Source organism: Lissotriton helveticus, chromosome 1_1 (assembly GCF_964261635.1).
Source record: "Lissotriton helveticus chromosome 1_1, aLisHel1.1, whole genome shotgun sequence".
Lineage (NCBI taxonomy): Eukaryota > Metazoa > Chordata > Amphibia > Caudata > Salamandridae > Lissotriton > Lissotriton helveticus.
In genome coordinates, this window is record NC_136057.1 from 537,113,697 (window position 1) to 537,133,146 (window position 19,450).

The 19,450-nt window shown below is 43.0% G+C and overlaps 1 protein-coding gene across 7 annotated transcripts in view; it reads right to left on the minus strand.

Annotated features, from left to right (window-relative positions):
* Window positions 1–19,450, minus strand: part of EPS8 (EGFR pathway substrate 8, signaling adaptor) — a 1,030,589-nt gene that overhangs the window by 506,927 nt on the left and 504,212 nt on the right. For all 7 annotated transcript variants that reach the window (XM_078674027.1, XM_078674024.1, XM_078674021.1 and 4 more), the window contains one exon: window positions 11,556–11,623. In XM_078674027.1, the coding sequence (XP_078530153.1) occupies window positions 11,556–11,623 (68 nt within the window). The remainder of the gene's footprint in view (window positions 1–11,555; window positions 11,624–19,450) is intronic.

Sequence of the window (19,450 nt, forward strand, 5' to 3'; positions counted from 1 at the left end):
CCTATTGAGTCACTGTATTTATTAGTTCCTCATCAGTCTTCTCTTCTCAATCTTATTCAATTAAGAGTCTCTGCGTAATAAACACTCTCCAAAGCAAATGGACACCGAAGGACAATGTAATCGAAACAATGGTGATTGAGCGCGATGGGGTGCATCATAGTCACGGATAGTCTGCACACGCATATATTCTTGTGTTCTATTAATTTCATTAGTAGAAATGTGTGGAAATAACAAGAATGTGCAAGTGTATGAATAGAAAAGTATTTCGTGCCATGCAGAAGAGAAATGAAAGGGCGCTTGCATTTGAAACTAACTTTTGATGTCTATTGCAATTGCTTAACAAAATAGCCATGTGTAATGAAATGCATTAGGTTTAAACATGCACCATGATGGAGACTGCACGAAGAAATAATGAGTTGTGATTAAAATGTAGTGAAATGTAGTTGCTTGCAGATGCAATGTTATAACATGCGTAATTGGTTGATGTTAAAGGCCTAAATGAAATGTTCATGTTGTTCCCATGAAAGGCCTGTTAGTTTATTCTTATGTAGGCCGAATTGTGTAGGCCTGGAAATGGAATTTCCCTGGTAGGCTCTCGCATTTGGAGGTAGTCAGCGAATTTCATGTGTATGCAAGGATGTTCTGTTCTCACGTTTCAGTTGCAGGTGGAAGTAGCTGCCTTTGTTAGTTAGAACTAATGCCTTTTGTTTTAGGAGTTAGGCATGGAGGAGAAGAGAAACATTGTAAACAGAAGGTCGAGAACTGGGAGATGGTGTTCTTTCTTGTTGAGGAGGCTTGGGAAACAAGGTCATCGGACTACATATGGAGAGGGCGGTGGAAAACGACCAAGGAGAGGTGTCCATAGCAAGAGGTGATCTGTGGGCGTGATTTATATCTTTGTATTTTGTATTAGGGAAAGAGCCCTGAGGGAGGAGAGGCAGAAAGAGACAGGACGAGTTAGGGGAAGGGTGTCAAAAAATCGATCTGGAAAGAACATCTTAGAACGAGCTCTGTAACTTAAGCTACTGAATTACTCTGTGAATGTACTTCTTAGGAAGTCTTCACAAGATGACGCCTTCAACTGATTTTGAATGGGAATTGCTAAGTAGGGATGTCACTTTAGAGATAGAGTAGGGATAGTTAATGGTTTTACATTCTAGCCACAGATGAAGTTTGACTTAAATGTTGGAGCAGTCCTTGCTTGTGTGCTATAGTAGGTGTGTGAGTAGCTCTATGGGTGACTGATAGTATGTGAGTTGTTTATTCTTTTCATGATCCACCGAAGCAGACTAATCCATAGGTTTGGTTTTGTATTAGTTCCAAAGTTTTTTTACAACCTTGTTTTGAGGGGCTTGTATATTCAGTTGTTTTTGGCTTTGTAATAAACTCCCTAAATTGAAATCTGGAATCTGTGATTTTTCCGCGTTACAGTTCTTGATTGTGATAAATTGTTGCCATGAATGATACTCCCCTTTATACTTCTCAGCAGGTAATAAAAGATCTGTCGACCCAGGGTTCCTAGTAAGTTTTGGTTGTGGAACCAGACTTAATCAATGGTCTCTATACAGTCTATAATATTATCATTTAGTAGTCTTACTAAGGTTTAACCCATACTAACATATTTAAACTAAATGTTTGTCATAAACAAACCTGCAAGATAATGCGAAATTTAAATAAAATTGAGTAATTCCCTAAGGGGAAATATAGATGAAAAGCAATTCACCCACTGAAATTCGTATTAGTTGTAAGTGCTGTTTTTTTAAACTATTTAGACGCTTCACTTGAGATTCTCACCTGTTGCGGAATCATACAGCTACACTTTTTCAAAAATCCATTTCAACAGTCACTGGTCGAAGAAATTAAATAATAACCTCAAATTTCCCTTGATATGGGTCTGTGAATAAATCAGATGTGATTCATAGTCACACTTAAAACCTTAGATTTCAAAGTTTTATTCTAATGGAAAAGTTTTTTATACTTTGCGATTTATTAGATCCTAAACTTTATGAGGGGGAGATTTTTCCAATCAAATCTAACTCCATCTTTTTATTGGTACATACATTATAACAGGGCAATGCCAAGACATCTGTTTACATTGTTTTTCTCTTATGTTGTAGCTGTGTCCGTTACCCAAGTAGTTAACAATGGGACAAATAACTAAGGCAATAAATCAGCCGACTTGCAGATTTGTGTGTGTTCTAACCAGTGAAAGGACAGGCTACACATAACTAGACACCCTATTAAAATCGTATGTCCTACTTTCTAAATATTTTAGGGACAGAGAAGTTCATCATGAAAATCATATGAAAAACACACACTCTTTAAGAAACTTGTGGACAAGGTCTCATTGTTTACAAAGTCAAATCAATGTCCCAACCCTAGTTGGAGTAAAGTCCAAACCGTAACCAAAGTGTATTTAAAATCTGCATAAAGCCCACTCACTGTTCCTGTTCGTACTTTCGTCTTCACATTCGGATCAAAAGAGCATCTAAATTACACTGCCCACTACTCTATTTATATTCCGACTCGCTTTATTTGTTCGCACCTGTTCACGCGCCAAAATTCTCTTTTTCTCTGTCAGTACCCGTTTACGTAACTCTTCATCACAAACAAAATATATGTTACCCAATATATGTAGCTTGAACTTAACACTTATATTGGTTTATTATTATTACTTCAACATTTTAGATGTTTACTCCCCTAGGTCAAAATTAATCTTCTCCAAAAATATTAACTCGGATTTTGGTTTCTCACGCTCTAGAAAGAGGCTCAAACCCTCAATGTTCTAAATTAGTCGCTTCACAGAGTTGCCCCTGTGCTGCTGGAGACTTTGTCATTAAGCTGTTCTTGTCTTATCCTCCGTTGTGTGTTTGTAATTGACAGAATAACCTTATTGTTCTGAAGTCATTGTGAGGACTCATACTGTCTGTATTTCACTTATTTTACATATAAACTTGCATTTGCTCCGTATAGAACAGGTGGTGCTAATATAAATGTCCTAAGGCCTCCTTATGAAATTCATAAAATTAAAAAGTAACCCAACCTCGATTTTCAATTTTTTTTAAAGTGCATTTATACCCCTACCGGGAAACGAACAGTATACCCAGTCATTCTCATTCCATCACACCATAATCTCCCCCTAAACTATCGTGGAATATCGTTACCATTGGTAAAAAAACAAATCGTCAAACTTCATGACACACCTTCCTGTTTAACCATAGTGAGTCAGGATTAGGCTTGTTGAACTAATCTTCTTATCGATTTGTAGACCTATTAATAATGTACTATCAAAATATTAATACAGGTTACCATAAATCTTCACAATTGCGAGTAAAATGTTATCTGATGGAGATATTTTTAGCAACTACTCTCATCTGAACTTAAGCTGGGAAGGAACAGGTATTCTGTTCATTGTGAAATTGAAAGAGTAATAAAGATGCCGTTAAATCTTGTTTTTATCTGGACACATTTGCTGAAGGTTCAAGGAAAGAGGTCAAATGTCAGTTTGTCTTTTTTTACTAATTGCTGCTTGGATATGAAGTTTATTTTTCTCCCTCTTAGGAGAGTTAGAGGTTTTTGTCAAGTGAGAGGTCTGAAAATGTCAGTTATTTTTCTGTAACAGATAACATTTATATAAATAGCCTGTAAATTAATATTACAAATATTTTTAAATATATGATAAATTACAAAAGCAAATGTTTTTGTAATTAAGTGTGATGCAACAAAGAGTGAAATAGGAGCAAAACAAACCAGAACACTTTACTTGGTGCTGTGCAAATGACACATTTTCAGAAACTATTTACAAACATTATTGTTTGTACACTATTTTGTTTTATCAGTAAAGCTGCATGTCAGTGGGAAAGTTTGTCAACATTTCAATGTAAAATCTGCTGATTACAAATGACAGTGTGCTACCACTGCATGCTTTAGTTATGTATTTATTTAAAATGATCATTTTTAAACATGATTTGAGAAACATCCCTGCCATGATGACAATGCTGTTAATGAACTAAGAGACAAGTCAGGGGTCATGTGTATCTTATATGTGGCTAGATTTGTATTATATATGGAAAAAACATTTAGTCTATTAATGAAATCAAACAAAAAGGCGCTCTCATATGTGATAATGAAGAGAATGGTGGCTCGATGAATCAAAATACTTTAGTGGGTGACATGCGTCACCCACCTAAGTAGCCTTGCAAACCTATCTCAGGCCTCTGCCATTGCAGGCCCTGTGTGCGCAGTGTCACTGTCGCTGTGATGTGGCACCTAAAGTGTGTGCCATATCTGTGACCCCCCCCCTGTTACTGCCTGTCAGTCACCCCTAAGGTAAGCCCTAGCTAGCCCAATGGGCAGGGTGCATTGTAGGTAAAAAATAGGACATGCACCTTAAGTGTGTGACATGTCCTGGAAGTGACAAACAGACATTTTGGTTTCTCACTACTGTGGTGCTGCCCTCCCATAGGAAAGCATTGGGGATTCCCTGACAAGTGTTTCAGTGGTAATTCCTGATATGAGAGGCGCAGCGTGGTCAAGTTTGGTATATTTGGAATAGTGATAATAAACGCTGCGCAATGGTGTGTGCAGATTTATTAGAACTATTTTAGAAATACCACTTTTAGAAGTTAGCATTTGTGTGCGCTATGTGTCTGCCTGCCTGATGTGAATTGTATGTCTGGCTTTTGAGTGACAGGGGCTGGCAAGATGTGTGCGGCTCCAGGAGGGGCATGGAGAGTCAGCGCTAGGCTGAATGGGACAACTGCATTTGGAGTAGTGGGAGGAGAATTTCCTGGTCCCTGAATAGGTCTGTGCCTAGCCTTTACAATGCTGGCTCCGCCCCCTGTGGTGTGTCTGATCACTGAGCCCCCACCTGACAAAGGGGAAGAGGAGCTTGGTAAACAAAGTGCTCCAATTCCCCCCTGAACCAGTTGCATCCGGTTTCCCCAAGCCCTGTGCTGCAGACAAAGAGAATCTGGGTATAAGTATAGGGACTGTGACCCCCTTGCGTACGGTGCCCGTGCCTGGTCCAGGTTAGGAGTTGTGGGAGAGGTAGGGGGAGGAGCGGCTTCGTTCCCCACACCAGAGCCCCCTTTTGAGGCACATTGTCAGTGGCAGGTTTTGCTGAGCGGTCCCCGCAGGAGAGCAGACCGGTCCAACGTTGGGCACAGTTGTTAGGAAGTCCCAGTAGGGACCCTAGAGGCACCATGGTGCCTGTGCTCATTTTTCTTGAGGGCCATTGTGTAGAGTCTCAGTGGGGACCCAGGATGCACAGTGTGTGCCAGCGCCATTCTTTTCTTTGGGGGAATTTTTTAGATAAAGGAGTAAGATACACTCCTGCCCTGCCCCAGCGCTTTGCGCACTTTGGAGTTTGCTGCATTGGCAGCCAAGCCCTGACATTCTGGACAAAGGGAGTTTAGTGCCCAGGTGAAAGGCCAGATGGCCTGGGGTCATTGTGGGTGAGATTGGTAGAGCGCCAGGCTCTACAAAGCTACATAATGTGTTTTATGACTCATGTGATGATGTGCCAAATGTGATTTATGCACTCTGAGTTATGCCTCTAATGAAGTTTATGAGGTTATTGCATACTGTGTTTACGCTGGTGCTACTTATTGCCTAAAGTGATTTATACCTAGAAGGTTGGCGCTAAGGTGTTTTCATGCCTAAGGTGATGCAGATTGCATAATGTGTTAATGCTTGCGATGCAGAAGGCATAATGTTTTTTATGTTGCAGGATATAATGCGAAAAGTACAGTATTTTGCCAGTAGGTACTGGTTGTGTTTTATATTTACTTGCCTGTGTGCTGATTGTCCTGACCGTAGCCCAATTGGCCTGGTTCTGTATATAATCCCCTGTGAATATTGCCTAGTGCCAGTTGGCACAGTGTAAATGCTTGATTATGTTTCTAATGTGTTTTTGATAATACAAAGGCTATGTTTGATACAACCTTGTGTGGAGTTTCTTTTGTGGTGTGCCTAGTGTGTTGCTGCTATGTGTGTGTGTGTGGGTTACGCAAACTCTTAACACATTGCCTCTGAGATAAGCCTGACTGCTCGTGCCAAGCTACCAAGGGGATGAGCAGGGGTTATCTTCAGCGTGGTGGTTTCTGACTGGCTTTGGCGCAAGCCTTAGCCAACCAGGAATCCCATTTCTAACAGTGCCAAATACATTTCAGCATATCTGCAATGTGTTCCGTTGTGCTTCGAATACCCGGGATTATTGGCCAGCCAGGAGGAATTCTTCCACTTTTATGTATCTTGGGTAAGAAATAAATAATGGAGATTTTGGCATTCTCCACCCAAAGAGAATTGAACTCCTCTGTATCTAGTAATTGTTTGTCCAAATAATGTCTGAGTTTCTTTTTCATCAGATCTTTTGATTTTTCCCACTGGGACTTTGGCCCTTTTTCATACTTGGAATGATCTCACAATTGCTGTAGAGCTTCACTATGGTAATCACAACGATTTAAGGGTATTATTATTTAATCTTTTTGACCAGTGACTGTTGAAATGGATTTTTGAAAAAGTGAAGCTATAAGATTCCGCTACAGGTGAGAATCTCAAGTTATGTGTCTAAATAGTTTACAAAAAGACAGAACTTACAACTCATACGAATTTTGTGGGATACATAAGTTTTCATCTATATTTCTCCCTAGGGTATTAATCAATTTTATTAAAAGTTTGCATTATCTTGCGTGTTTGTTTACGACAAACATTTAGTTTAATTAGGTTAGTATGGGTTAAACTTTGGCAAGACTACTAAATAATAATATAACAGTCTGTATAGAGGCCCATCATTTTCATTACATTGTCCTTCTCTGTCCATGTGCTTTAGAGTGTTTATTACGCAGAGACACTTAATTGAACACGATTGAGGAGAGAAGACTGATGAGGAAATAACAAACAGAGTGACTCAATAGGTAAATATACACCTTATTGTAATTTCTAGTTAATCTGATAGGAACAAAAAGAATTTGAATAAGAATTTATTAAGTGCAAAGTACAAGAATGATATTAGGATGTGCATGTAATGCATTTTTAATTAATTTTGTGATTTAAGGTTCTTTATATAAGAATTGTACATAAAGAATTTCTCTGCATCTAGGTGTATATGTAATTAGAGTTTAATCTCTGTGTGAAGAAAATTCTGTATTATCATTTTGTTAAATTGATGTGATTTTTTAAAGATTTAGGTGATGAATTTTGATATAAGATTTTGTCTAACAGCCCTGAAGAAGCGAAAATGTGCACAAAACACATGTTGGCTGTAGTGCTGTATTCACTGAGGCATCAAGACTGTATTTATTCAGTTACCAAAAGAAAGAACAAAGAGATAAAAGAAACTGTGCGAGATTTTTCATTATTGCTTTTTGTGGAGGTCTCTCTGTACAGTGATTATATATAATATTATATAGCAATCAAAGCCGGACTCATACCATGAGCAAGCCTGGTTTGTCAAATGTCGGTTGGGCCAAAACGCGGCTGTGCGTTTATGGAATAAATACCGTTTAAATGCCAAATACCTTGAGGGCCCATCACTCTACTAGCAAATAATTAATATAGCTGTGAAATACTTACATTTGCGTTGTAAAGACCTGCGGGGTAAAGGCATATGCGTTGTAATGGATGTCTGGTAATGATTGATTTGCAAATGCTGTTTTCTGGCAGCATTACCTCTATTAGTTGCGTCTTTAATACAACACGAGGTGTTTTTAAGAGTAGCATAAAACAGTAACAAATATATGCATCTGTGCTACCAATATTATCAGTGAATATCAAGTCGTTCAAATATTTACTTCTGAATACTTTTAGCCAAAGGCACTTTATCAAGACATGGATAGCTCAGTTGTGGAGAAGCGTGGCTCAGTGGTTAGAGGCGGCAGACCCGGAAGCTGAGATGAGCCGTGGACTAGGGTTCGATTCCCCGCCTCGGCGGGTCTCGGGCTCAAAAATTCCACGGACTCGACAATTCTTGCTCCGGTGCCTACTCGACTCACGGGGTCACACTCTGCGACTCTGGGCAATAGCTTGCTTAATCTCCACTACGGCCCCTCGCGGCGGGATGCCTGGCTTTCACCTTGTGAATACCCTGCCGGGGTATCTCACAGGGGAATACCAGGACGGGTTCCCTAAGCAAGCGCCTTGAGACCCCTGGGTGATTCGTGCGCTATATAAATCGAAATACATTTACATTTACATTTACAGTTGCCACAACTGTCATACAAATGACAGAACATTTTCTTACAAAAGTCCATACTAATCACAAGTTGTTGAAAGCATCAGCCACGTAAAACCAGCAACAACACTCTTGTGTCATCATGTAACAAATGTTCATGTGGGCTTGGCAGTTCAGTATCTGCACTGTAAAAAGTTTAAGACCACCATTGCCAGCAATGAGGATTCACTACAGCAACTTCTTAATGATGGTTTAAATAGTAATAAGTAAGTACTGTTGACCTTCCATAAAATTACTAGCCCAGAAGCTTCAGCCAGCTTCACTGCTTTGTGCAAATTCGTGCCAAACCTCGCTCCCACGAATATGAACATAAGTCTACCATCTTCGGCTGTAGGCATGTCACAAAAATACCATAACTCAGTTGGGGACACATTTAAAAAACCAGTTTGAGACGTAAGCTTTTAAATCGCAGTTAGTTCTTGAGGCTAAACACTTTACTGAATAAGAACATATACTCAGTGTCCATGTACCTATCTCTCCGGAGACCACAGATGGTGCACCATTGGTTCACTTAGCTATGACCAATAGTGAAATTATCCAGCCCCTGACTCCTATTTAAGCCTCGACGACGAGTGCACTGCTCTCCAGCCAAAGAGGTCTTTGCATTCCAGTACTGGGAACAAACCATCTTTGCAGCCAATATGAATTCCAAATGATGCTATTCAGAGACTTGCTCAACATTACACTGTTGAAATACAGCTTATGAAGATGTTCTTGTCGCAAAATGGGAACTAACTTAGTTTTGTGGAGGTTAATCCTTAGACAAGCGTCCTCTTAATAATCTGCAACCTTGGATAATGGGCATTGCAGTCCAATGTTGGTTTAATGCAATAACACCATGCCATCATCGTAATGTAGGGTAGGAAGTCTCATTGCCAAGCCTAAGGGGATGATCATCTATTTGCTGCTGCACTACTTGGAGGTCACCAATATACAGGTTGTACAACAGCAGCTTAGGCATGCAGTATGCCTGCTTTAACATACAGAGGGGAAGCAAAGCTGCACTGGTGTAATAAAATACCTTTGCAAACCAGCACGACGTTGGAAGAACATGATCACCAAACCAGAATATAACCGGTTTCCTAATCTTAATCCTAAAGACAACAAACTAACATAGAAGAAACAAACATGCCCAGTATCAAATACAACCTCGCCTATTGGCACAGTCAACAGCAAATGATTTTGTCAGGGCTAACAATTATTTATGCACTACTTTTCTGTGTCTTCCTTCAGAATTCCCAAGACAAACTTTGAACCATGTGCCTAGGTTCACCAAAATGTATGGTTAGAATGATTTGCTTCTCTGGCTGGAGAGTCAAATGTGAAAGCACCCAGAGAACGGGAGAGTTATTTGGAGCAGTGCAACAACACTACCACTCAATCTGTAGCCCAGTTATTGCACAATGTTTATTTCCAAATCTTACCATGGCAGCAAAACCTCTGCAGAGGGTAAACACCTATTTCCCAGCTTGCAGATCGGTGACCATGTTACAGTTATTTCAGGTCAGCCTTCTAAACTCAGCACAACAAGTTCCATATCTGGGGACATTTGCTTCAGGTGAATTCGTTACAAGGATGTTCGACAAAACACATTTCAGTGTGAACCAGTGCAATTGCCTCACTGGATACAGTAATAAATGTTACGGTAGTTGATAGGTTTCAGACTTTAATTAAATTCCTTCCTCTTTTATACCAAGACTTTCTGCAATCCATTGCAACATGTATTAATTGGTGAGCTCTGCTGATTCCGCCGCTCAAAAAACCCAAGAACCGGTCGGTTCAGGCGAAGAGCTTCTGCATCCCCTGCCAATCAGCTATGCTTGTAAGGATACATTTACTGGATAGTCATGCACAGGAAACAAGTGTAGAATTCTTTCTAAAATATTGCAAACAAGGCCATGCTAAATTTATATGAAGCAGCACTGGCAAAGCCAATATGTTTGACATTTTTAAGGTACATGGAGCAGGCGTGCACACAACCTAAAAACTTCACACCCATTGCACTAAAGGGCAGTAAAACATCATACAGAAAAGGATGCAATGGAAAAATTGATTGGTTTATTTTCTTTAGCCAACATTTTCCAGATTCACTTGTCAGTGCTTACTTCAGAGTGCTGCCAGTGTTTCTTCCGTTCAAGCTCGCCGTCTTTCAATTTTGTTGTCTTTGTTGCACATGCAAATGCACTTCACACATGCATACTCAAATGTCTGCATTTGTATGAGTCACCTGAGACAGCACGTGTGTAGTCGCTTGTGAGACACTTTAACTAAAAAGGGTTTGGAGCGCGCACATGGATTACCATTCATTGGCTTCATTGTCACTGTTATTTGCTAGCTCATGATTTATCAGCGCATGCTGCTTTCACTTTCTCTTCATTTGTTTATAAAGCATGGACCAAGTACTAATGGCTTCAATTTGATTAGTGTATTTTCGCTGCCCGCACTGGGATTGAGGTTCTTTTTTACCTTTCTTCTTCCCCAGTCATCATTTTTGCTGCTTGTTCCCCTCTTACACCTCTCCTGTGTCATAGCTTGTCGATTGTTGTATGCCCCGTGCAATGCCATTGCTTGCTCCTTTGTTGCATCACCATCTACCCCCATTGGTGCTTGTTCATTGTTTTTGCTTGCCCTGTGCCCCTCCCAAACCAGTGCTTGGCCATTGCTCATTCCTCAGCCCACCTCCCCCTGTTACTTGCCACATGACACACACCCCCTCCTACCTGTTATTGCTTGAGCCCACCCCAACACTTGTTGTTGCTTGCCCTATCCCTCCCACACCCAAAACATTGACAAATACACTTATGCAAGATTTATTGCTGTGTCAATGTTGCATTTTTTAGTTATGTTGTACAGCAGCGCAGAGCTGTGCAGCATGGTTGAGAGAAAAAAAACACGTTGTGACGCGGCCAACGCTGACAATGTCATAGGACTTTTTTTTAAGTATTATTATTTCAACAGTGCTGCACAGCAGCTGCACTGTGGTACAGCATCACTAAAATAAACATTGCCAAAGTTAATAAATCTTGCATAGGCGAGACCTATTGAGTTTGCCAATGCTTGTTACACTTGGTTAGCTGAAAATACAGCAGGGCTCAAACACTTTCTCACTATTTATGGGCTGGAGTTAGAACAGAAAATCATTCTCTCCTCCAGTATTTGGGGGTGTTTATTTGCCTGTTCTGCAAGTTCTCTACAAAATACAGTCGACAAAGAAACGTTTAAACATGATTTGAAAGTTAGAATTGGGCATCAGTGTAAGATCAATATCTTGCTCAACCTCATTTTTTTATTTGTATCTGCAAAAAGAAAATAGAAATCTTACTTCCACGTGATATTGGGAGGTCTCCGATATGCTGCTGACACTGTCACGTGCATAATTCTTTCTTTGCTCTGTAAAAAGAAAACAGTAATTAAAGTGTGCTGGTATAAAACAACTCCCATTCTGTACGGATCATGTTGAGGACAAGTGTAAGGAATGTGAAGTTGCTTTGCTTCTTGATGCAAGAGGATCTAAACCATATATTCGGGAATAGAACGTATTCTAGTGTTCAGCAGCTCAATGCTCAGTGCTCGTATGAAGTGTCCTTGCCCTGCCCAGCACTGAGCAGTAAGCTGCTACTATATTATAGATATTCCTGTGTTATGAAGCTGAGTATTTCATGACCGAATGTAATGTAGTGACCAGTTTAATAGACTGCTACGCTTAAACAGAAGCAAGAAACGGGCATGACAGCAAAGAAACACATACAACATGTGTGTGCTTGGAAAACGACTTTTTTTTTAAAGCTCCGAAGGTCTCAGGCTCTGCAAGCTCCTGCCGTGGCTGTTATTATTCTAATGGTGAATGCTTGCTTAAGAAAACCTTACAGTTTAATTACATTTAGGGCTCGACAGATAATCCTATGGTGCCTTTTGTTTCAGGCCCTCCATTTGTTAACTCTCCACAATCAGCTGATTTTAGAATGCAGGATTTTCATCACTCTTCAGTACTAGTAAGAGGCATTTTCACTTATCTTCGTGACCCGCAGCTAGAGTATAAATAAAACAATCTTTTACAGACCATATATTTATAAGCATAACCACTGACCTTCTTGGTGCCTTGCTTGGCCCCAAACATGCCGGTTCGCATGCTAGAATGCAATGAGCAATAAAAGACAGCTCCTAACCTAGCCTGCTCTAACTGTTAGGAATTCGGAAAAAATATTTCAGCGCTATACAAATAAAAGACAAAATGCATACACAGCCTCTATCCGTTTTTTGTGTCTCCCATATCAGAAGTACCCACACTGAAATGAAACCTATGCAGAGTGTAATATCATGCGATTTATCATGACTGTTACTGATTATAGGAGGAGGGCTGTGATTCACCAGATGTGAAGTCTAGAATGGGTCATGTTCCCTCCCCTCTTACTAATGGAAATAAATAGCATATTCCACTCGGTGGAGCTACATATATGGGTAATGCTATGTTGGTTTTTCATGTGTAGTGGTTATAAATCAAGGTGTTTAACCACAGCCAGAAGATAAGGGTTTAAATGAGTGATGTGAAATGCAATAAAATTCCAATAACTAGGCCTTGAAAATATTTCTCAATATGTGATACTAGAATGGAACCCGTGAGACATTAATTAGTGTCTTCTCGTGTCAGTTGCTCTATTGCTATAAAAACACATTTGTCTGTACTGATAAATATTTGATCCTGTGTTGATTAGTGAAAAGAAAAACTGATGGTGCCATATTTTCACTGGTGTGTATACACCATGGAAGTAAAAACAAATGTGACCCAATAACACATTACTTAAAGTAGCTTAATTGCTAAATCCATACTGACACATTTATTATTGCAAAAGTAAATTTACAGTTTATTACCACAGTAATCAAAACACTGTTTACAGCCATGCAGGTTCCTTATTAAAACTACTTCACACATGAAGGCAGCTTTCCTATTAGTCACCATGCCTATTTAAAGTGGTTTTACCTTTCTGCATACATATAACTCCTTTCATCCTAGTTTTGGTAAAATATATAGATATACCTGAGGGAGGAGCTAGGCATCACATAGCTCACTCAATGAGTCAAGGCCCTTCCACTCATCAACAATGCTAATCACTAGGATATTACTATGCACACCTTCTTACAGACCTACATATATACTATGGGCCTGATTACGAATCTGGTGGTGCACGGACCACCAGACTTGTGGGGGCACTGCAGTGGCGGTTTTCTGACTGCCCTATTATGTATGTATTGGTCAGTGGGAGCGCCACAGCCCCTCCGCCAGGGCCGGACTGGGAACCAAAACCGGCCCTGGCAAAGTGCTCGGCCGGCCCCCTCCTTCCCCCCAGTGGGTTGGGGGTGCCGCCGAGCTCTTTGCCAGGGCCGGTTTGGGGCCAATTTTGTTACAGGCCCGATTTTGCAGCTAAGCTGCAAAAACGGCCCTGTAACAAAATCGGCCCCCACCTGTGCGGCGTACCGGGGGATTGCCCGGTGCCCGCTACGGCCAGTCCGGGCCTGCCCGCCGCAGCCACCAGGTAATCACCACGGAGGAGAGGAAACAATGGTAGTGCACACCGGGGGGGCACACATGTGCCCCAGTTCCTGCATGGTATGGATGTTCCAGTCCATGCCATGCAGGAACTGTTTTTGGCATTCCCATTGCGGTGCAAATTTTCTGAGGCACCGCCAATGGAATGCCAAAACCAGCCCACCAGAGAAGAGGAAACTCCTAATCTGGCGGGCGGTCTGACCACAGCGTTGGCGGTGCGGTGCAGGGCCAGACCGGACGCCACACCACCAAAGTCATAATTCGGCTCTGTCTGTGTATGTTTGTGTGTGTGTCTGTATGTGTTTGCATTTGTTAAAAAAAATATATTTTTCCACAACCAGTATACAACAGGTAACATTTGTAAAGCAAGGTAAAAGAGGCCGTAAACACTGTATTTGGTTGCAAATTAAAGTTTGCATAGCTGGAGTTATGTATAGCAGAGCTAATCTTAACTAGTGAATTTCAGTGTTGTTTAGGTTTTACTTGGAACCATAACTTTACTTTAGTTGTAATTTTCGAAAGTGAATCCAAGAGTTAAAAAAATAAATACATTTAGGTGTTATAGCGAATTCCAGCTAGACCTGGGTGTGAAATTTTGCTCCGCTTGCGGAGTTTGCAGACTTTTTTTCTTAACGCTGGCGAGCTTGAAATATCTTACTGCAGACCACATCCTGGTGAGATTTCACAATCCGGGTGGTCGCGTATGTCGCTACCGCTCGCGTTGAGAAACCTTCCATTTGCATTGAGGAATCTGCCGCTCAAGTAGAACATCTACTCGATAGGTAGAAAGAAGCAGCACCCTCTTGCACTGCGCATGGTGCACTACACGATTTTTCAGCGTAACAAAAGACCCAGCACTAAAAATCCGCGCAAATGGCGCGACCTAACACTCCGCCTAGTGCAATGGAGTTTTTTGGTCAAAATCCGCAAACTCTACACAGGCCTAATTTTAATTATAACTTAACTTTTTGTTTTTTTGGAACTTCTGTTGTTTTCAAAGGTATACTACATCAGACTTCTTCGATATTATTCCCTTCACTGCTGTACAAGGTCTTTGGCTCTGCAAGGCTGGTTTGAATGCAGGGCCTGGCCTTTGGCACCCAACCTCCACTGCCACTAGCCCTCAGCCATGCACAGTGGGGGTTGGCAACTAGGAATCATGTTTTGCATCCTGCAATACCTGCTGCAACGGATTTTTCCCTTTTCTGCCCAGCCATTCAGAGGTTTCAGGTCCGGAACACTGGGTTCACTGATTTGAAACAGACCAGAGGAAAATAGCTCCTGCATTCTATCAGCTTTCGTTATTCTCGGCTCGCATGCGCGGTCTCGAGACGATACCAGGTGTTACTACTGTTCTGGGCTTCAACACGCCCACAGCCTTCCCAGTAGCTGGCATCACTATTTGTCTTCCTCCCTATTTGCTAAGGCATTGTAATCCAGCGCCTTTCCCGGGAGAGATTTCCAACATGGCGGCGGAGCTGCGGCATCAGGAGAGTGAACGTGGCACTCTAGCTATTTCAGGAGACTGGAGGAGGAGGGATCCTGGAAGTCGGAGGAGAAAGAAGAGGATGCCACGGACCACGAGGAACTGGAATCCAGTGTCGGGTCAAGAGGAGAGACGCTGAAGCTATAGGAAAGAAGTAGAGGCCCCAAGTAGCAGACAAGAAGTGAGGAAGAAGAAGGAACTGCGGAGCCTAGGGAATTGACACCACTAGGCACTGCCCACCTGTCAAGCCGTCCCAGAAGAGAGAAGGGCGTGTTACTCCCTCGGCCACAACCCCAGAGGTTCGTGGCTCAAGGCAAGTACCCTTCCTAAACTTCTTTACGTTGAGTAGGTGGAGGAATGGGCACAAATAGGGCTTTATCACTCACTGGGGTACTGAGCATGCCGCACTGACAAAAAGCACGAGAACATCCTGGGTGACGGTGATGGGTTGAAGTGTGATTTAGGCTAAGACACAGATTCCTGACTTGGTCTAGTATTTGCTTGCTTTGAGGAACATACGTCAACCCCCTTCTTCTGATGGGACACGAGGATGCAGGAGACGCCTGAGCAGGACCTCAGGAGAAAAGGCACCATCCCGTTGTACAGTGAGGAAATTGACACCGCTAAGACTGTTTATTTCTCATCTCTTCTGCCAAGATTGCTTATTTCCCATTTATGCTTAAGAGATATCCCTTCCAGGACTGTCCTTCCTTCCCTTTTCCTATATGACAGAGTGACCACAGACATACATACATCATGCCTTTTCCAAAGTTTAGTCCTCTCCAAATGATCGGCCTCACTTCTTTTTAAAAATGGGCACAGCCATTTTTGTTGTATAGTTTCTGCACTACTTTTTTTTGGGAGAGTGTTTCCAAAGTCCGTGGGGCATTTTTTGTTTGCCTCAAAGAGTTTTTTTTTTTTTCTGCTGTCGTGTTTACTTGCAATTGCTCGGGCTTCGGGGAGGCGAGGATGGCTGAAGTGTTGTCATTAAGAAGGGCAGAGCCCGGAGCAGGGCTTTCAAGTAGACTTCGCCGTCCCACTAATAACTGTGCGTCTCCAGACCTGCGGGAAACCAGATGCCTCATTATAAGTAACATGCAGCACGAGCGAGGGTCATGTTAAAAATGTGCTTTACACATTATTAATAGTTCTAGCTCGCCGCAAGTGCTGCCAGTCCAATTGCCTGAGATATTTCACCCCAAGGGGCCTCATTGACGGTGGACATAAAATACAGAAATCTCCGAAAGGGAAGGAAAGGCGGGGACTACATCGGCCCCCCGCAGGTATGGCAGGGCACCGGCCCCCCTCCCCTTGTGTTGTCAGTCCATGGTGGGGCACGCCCCACCGCATCATCATGACAAGGTAAGCGCGCCTCACCATCGATTGGTGTAGAGACCCCCAGTTGACCCGGAAGCAAATGGATCGCTTCCGGGTCAAAGGGGGGAGCGGAGGTCGGACCAGTTAGAACTGGTCTGACTAGTGAGGGTTTATAAGGCTGTGGAGCGCGGGAGGTGTTCTCTTGTTCCCGCACTCCCCAGGTCTGCCCTTTGCCCCCCAGCCTCCTAGGAGGTGGCTATCTTTTTCTGTTTTGTGTTACAGGGTTCGAGGATCACGTCGTGGGTTTGAGGATCACGTCGGGACGTCGGCAGACTTCTGTTGTTTTGTCTCTCCCTTGGAGGTCTGATCAGAGGAGCAGGCTGGAGCCTGCAGCAGGTTCCCCGCAGTGATCGCGGGGATCGGGAGCAGGCGGCAGAACGAGAGACGGTGTTTCCGGATTTCCTTTGGAGACGAGCTTGGTCGGCGGTAGACCCGGCGATTTGGTAAGGCGCACGCACTGCGCTTACAGGTACCGGGGGTCTAAGGCGGGGCGGTGCGGTGCACTCAGGATTCGATCCCCGTACTGGCCATTGCTGTGTTTGGCATTTTTGTGTACCACTTCTGTTCTCGTCTTACGGAGAGTACCGGGGCAGGGTCTTAGGAGGAGCGGTACACTCTGGTTCGTTCCCCGTACTGGCCATTGCTGTTTGGGAATTTTGTTTACCCCTTCTGTTCTTGTCTGTCGAGCATAAAAGGCGGGTTCAAGGGTCACCGAGTTCGACATCCTGTGATTCACTGCATGAATTAGCTAACAGTATTAGCCGAAAGATCCGAATCGCACAGCAATAGTTATTTAAGAACAGTGGTGAAATAATTGGGGGAGAATTAAGTACATGAAACCACTACAGCTGCTCTTGTAAAGTGCTCTGATACCTACTTTTTTGAACTTTTTTTATTTTTTTGGGCTGGATACTCGCTTTCATTTTAAGTGAATTCGTTTTGTGAATACCACAACTGTGGGGTTGATTAAGTTTAGCGCTTGTGTGTCCAGATTATATGCTATTCTTGTTTCAGCTGTCTGTTAGAACCAATCCAGGGGTGGCAGAGGCCAAGATTACAAAAGAATTGCATTTAGGCAGAATAGCGAGTCCTTTTGATCACATCCCTGTCCTGAATTTTGTTTGCTCACCCCTGGGCTTGGTTTCAAAGAAAGAGGAGGGTGAGTTCAGGCTGATTCATAATCTGTCAGCGCCTAGGGGTGCATCGCTGAATGACGCCATCAATGAAGAGATCTGTAGCGTGAAATATGCCTCCTTTGACAAAGCAGTGGATATGCTAAGGGCTATGGGACCAGGATCTTTGCTGGCAAAGTCAGATATTGAATCAGCCTTCCGGCTACTGTTGGTTCACCCCCTAGATCACCATCAGCTAGGTTTTTCATTTCAAGGCAAATTCTATATGGATATGTGTATGCCCATGGGTTGTTCAGTTTCCTGCGCCTACTTTGAAAAATTCAGTTCTTTTTTGGAGTGGGTCTTTAGACGGATGACTGGGCACCAACACGTCATGCATTATCTGGATGACTTTCTTTTTCTCGCGTCGGTGGGCTCTCGGGAGTGTGCGGAGGCATTGCAGGAATTTTGCGTGCTCATGCGGGCTTTCGGGGTCCCGTTGGCACCAGGAAAGACGGTGGGTCCAGCAACAACAATAGAATTCTTGGGCATCGAATTGGACTCGGTAGAGGGTTGTTTTAGGTTAGCTAAAGACAAAATCATGAAATTTAGAGCAGTACTCCAGCAATGTTTGGCCAAAGACAAAGTGACACTTCATCAGCTACAGCAGACTGTGGGCCAGGTGAACTTCGCATTGAGGGTGATACCCATGGCACGACCATTCTCCCACTTAATCTCACAGACCATGACAGGTCTGCGGGAGAAGCACCATCACACGAGACTGCCGGCAGGGGTACGCCAGGACATGCGGATTTGGATTGCATTTCTGGAGGGCTTCAACGGCAGGGTAGTGTGGCTCGGTCCCCACCACTATGTCTGCAGAGTTAGATTTATGGACTGGCACCATACTTGGAGACAAGTGGGTGGCACTCCAGAGGTCTGCTTAATGGGAGGAGAGTGGTCTGACAACTAATATAGGTTTCCTGGAACTATTTCCAATCTGGGTTGCACTGAAAGTTTGGCCTCAGCAGTTGTGTAATCAATCTGTGATTTTCTGGTCTGATAACATGACAGTGGTTGAATGTATCAACCAGCAGGTGGCCCGGTGTAAGATGATACTCCGCCTACTGAAAGAGATAGTGCTGGTGTGCATGAAGCTGAACACACAGTTTAGGGCCAAACATGTTCCAGAGGTACTAAATAATGCAGCTGATGCACTCTCTCGCTCCAAGATGCAAGTTTTCAGGGAACATCGACCACTCGCAGAGGCGACGCCAACACACTTCCCGGAAACACTCTGGCAGATTGGTGCCCCCAGCTACAGAACCTCGTGGCAGGATCAGAACAGCTTATGAAGGGGCGTTTCTGTCTTACTGTGCTTTTTTGGGGCAGGGTTGGGTGGAGAGATGGGATGAGTCAGGGAACTTCATCCAATACCTAGACGCATTGCACAGGGAGGGGCGCTCAGCGGCGACAGCTAGCCGGCACGTGGCAGCGGTTTCTTTTTTTGCGCAGGTCAAGGGTACCAAGGACCCTACGAATAGTTTTTTTGTGAAGAAGGCTCTGAGGGGGAGGCGGCGCCTCCAGGGGACCGCCACTGACACGAGACAACCAATAGGTTTAGAGCAGCTGGCACCACTATTTAATGCCCTGGGTGGCATTTGCAGTTCAACAGGGGAAGTGCTGTTGTTTAGAGC